Source organism: Lathyrus oleraceus, chromosome 3, assembly GCF_024323335.1.
Source record: "Lathyrus oleraceus cultivar Zhongwan6 chromosome 3, CAAS_Psat_ZW6_1.0, whole genome shotgun sequence".
In the NCBI taxonomy this organism is placed as follows: domain Eukaryota; kingdom Viridiplantae; phylum Streptophyta; class Magnoliopsida; order Fabales; family Fabaceae; genus Lathyrus; species Lathyrus oleraceus.
In genome coordinates, this window is record NC_066581.1 from 27,710,576 (window position 1) to 27,712,782 (window position 2,207).

At 25.5% G+C, this 2,207-nt stretch overlaps 1 protein-coding gene across 1 annotated transcript; it reads right to left on the reverse strand.

The window, feature by feature from the left end:
- Positions 1 to 325: 325 nt before the first annotated feature.
- On the reverse strand, positions 326 to 812 carry LOC127132261 (zinc finger A20 and AN1 domain-containing stress-associated protein 6-like). Its single transcript, XM_051061175.1, has one exon. The coding sequence runs from the start codon at positions 752 to 754 to the stop codon at positions 326 to 328; it is 429 nt and encodes a 142-aa protein (XP_050917132.1). The 5' UTR covers positions 755 to 812.
- Between the last annotated feature and the right edge of the window lie 1,395 nt (positions 813 to 2,207).

The following is a 2,207-nucleotide window of genomic DNA, read 5'->3' on the forward strand; positions in this document are numbered from 1 at the left end:
TCTATGATAATTTTGATATAAATATACTTGTTAAAAAAATACTATAAAAATAACCATATGTTTGTAGAAATGTTTAATGAGAAGTTTTATATATGACTTTTTATTCAGGCTATTCATTGGGTATTATAGACTACTTGTTATTCCTTCTCATGCAAAGCAAAATTATTCCGGTACCATAATCAATGAGATTATTATAAATGGCAATATGTAATAGTTAAAAAACATTGAAGGATTAATAATTAAAAATATATATAAATATTCATAAAGAATCAATATATTTACAATCTTAATTATTAAAAATTAAAATTAAAATTGATATCCACATCTAAACTCGGTGTTCTAATTTATCACTCACACATAAAGGATTTTGTTTATCTAATATTTGACGACCAATCTTCTTTAAATCCACCTTGCATGCATGTTCTTCAGGATATCTATGCATTTTACAAAATACATTTCCACAACGACAATTAAATCCTAATAGTCCCACTTTTTTGTTGCAACTCTTGCACCTATTTTTCTCTGTCTTTATGTTTTGATTGTCGGTAAGAGAAGTAGCTGCCATAGCCTCACAGATACTATCAGTATTAGGGGTCATTGAAGAACAAGAAGATGTTGATTCAAAAACAAAGCTTTCATCATTTGACTTTTCAATGTTTTCTTTGAGATAATCATTGTAACACTTTGAGCAGAGATTGTTGTTTGAAGAAGAACCGTAGAAACCACAACCATTGACACAAAGCAATGGAACCATGTTTCACTTAAGAAAAATAGATGTTTGCAAATTCGGAGAAAGGGAGAGTTTTGTGGAGAAAAGATTCAAGCTTGAAAGTTTTGAATGATGGATTAGGTTGTGTTCATTTATAGGATATAATTGCTAGATGATTGTAACTAATAATACTATATTTTAGGAAACTATCTGTCAAAAAATTAGGAAAGAATTAAATAAGTGTAGATTTAATTTTTGAGAAAAATATGCAAGATCTAATATAGTCTCTCAAAAAAATAAAAATAATTTCTAGGTTTTGAAGAAAATAATCCGGACTTAGTCCCTAATTTATTTGCATTTTATTTGATTTATTAAAAAATTTAATTAAATAAAATGAAGATAAAATAGTGATTATTTAATAGTTTTATAAAAGGTAAATAAATACGGAAGGAAATAAATATTTTTTTTATTAAACGACATAAATGTCCTAAAAAAACTATGATAAAGTTTTTTTTTAAATAAATATGAAAAAAAGTATGAAGTAAATTATATTCAGAATAAGAAAAATAGATGTTTGCAAACTTGGAGAAAGGGAGAGTTTTGTGGAGAAAATATTCAAGCTTGAATGTTTTGAACGATGGATTAGGTTGTGGTCATTTATAGGAGATATTTGCTAGACGATTATAACTAATAATACCATATTTTAGGAAACTATCTGCCAAAAAATTAGGAAAGAAATCGTTATCCTATTTTAATTTTAAATATAATCTTTACTCTCTTAAGATTTGATCAAAATAAATTTTATTTAAAATTTAATTAGGATTGAATCAAATTGAGTATTGGTTTGATCAAAATTTAAATTTAAGATATAATTCAATTATTTTATTTTAAATAAAGAATTAAAAAGTGAAGATTTAATTTTTGAGCAAAAATATAAGATCTAATTTAGTCTCTCAAAAAATAAAAATAAAATCTAGGCTTTGAAGAAAATAATCCGGACTTTGTCCCAGTTTTACAATAAGGCTGAAAAGTAATCGGACAACCATAGTTAAACGGTGCAATTAACAAAATAAATTATTTCTGTAAATTAATAATAATTGACAAACTTTTTTTACACAAGAATGAACTTATTCTTAGAATTTAAAAACCACAACAAATGATTGATGCTATTTTTTATTAGCGAGGTCTTTACCAACCTAATGGTTGAGATGGCCCTACCACTTTGTTCACTTTATGTACAAATCAAACAATTTCAATATTTAAACCATAATAATTTTTTTGAGACATCAATATCACATGAATATGATAACTTTGAACACTTATTTTTTTTACTAGTAAAACTACACCAGAGTGACATTGTCCTTGTTTTGATATTTCAACATGAACACGATAATTGTGAACACTTAATCTTAAAGAAGACATGATATTCATATTTTTCATTTGCAAGCTTCTAAAACTGGCCACTTCACTGAATTATAATTTGATTGTGAAATCTTAA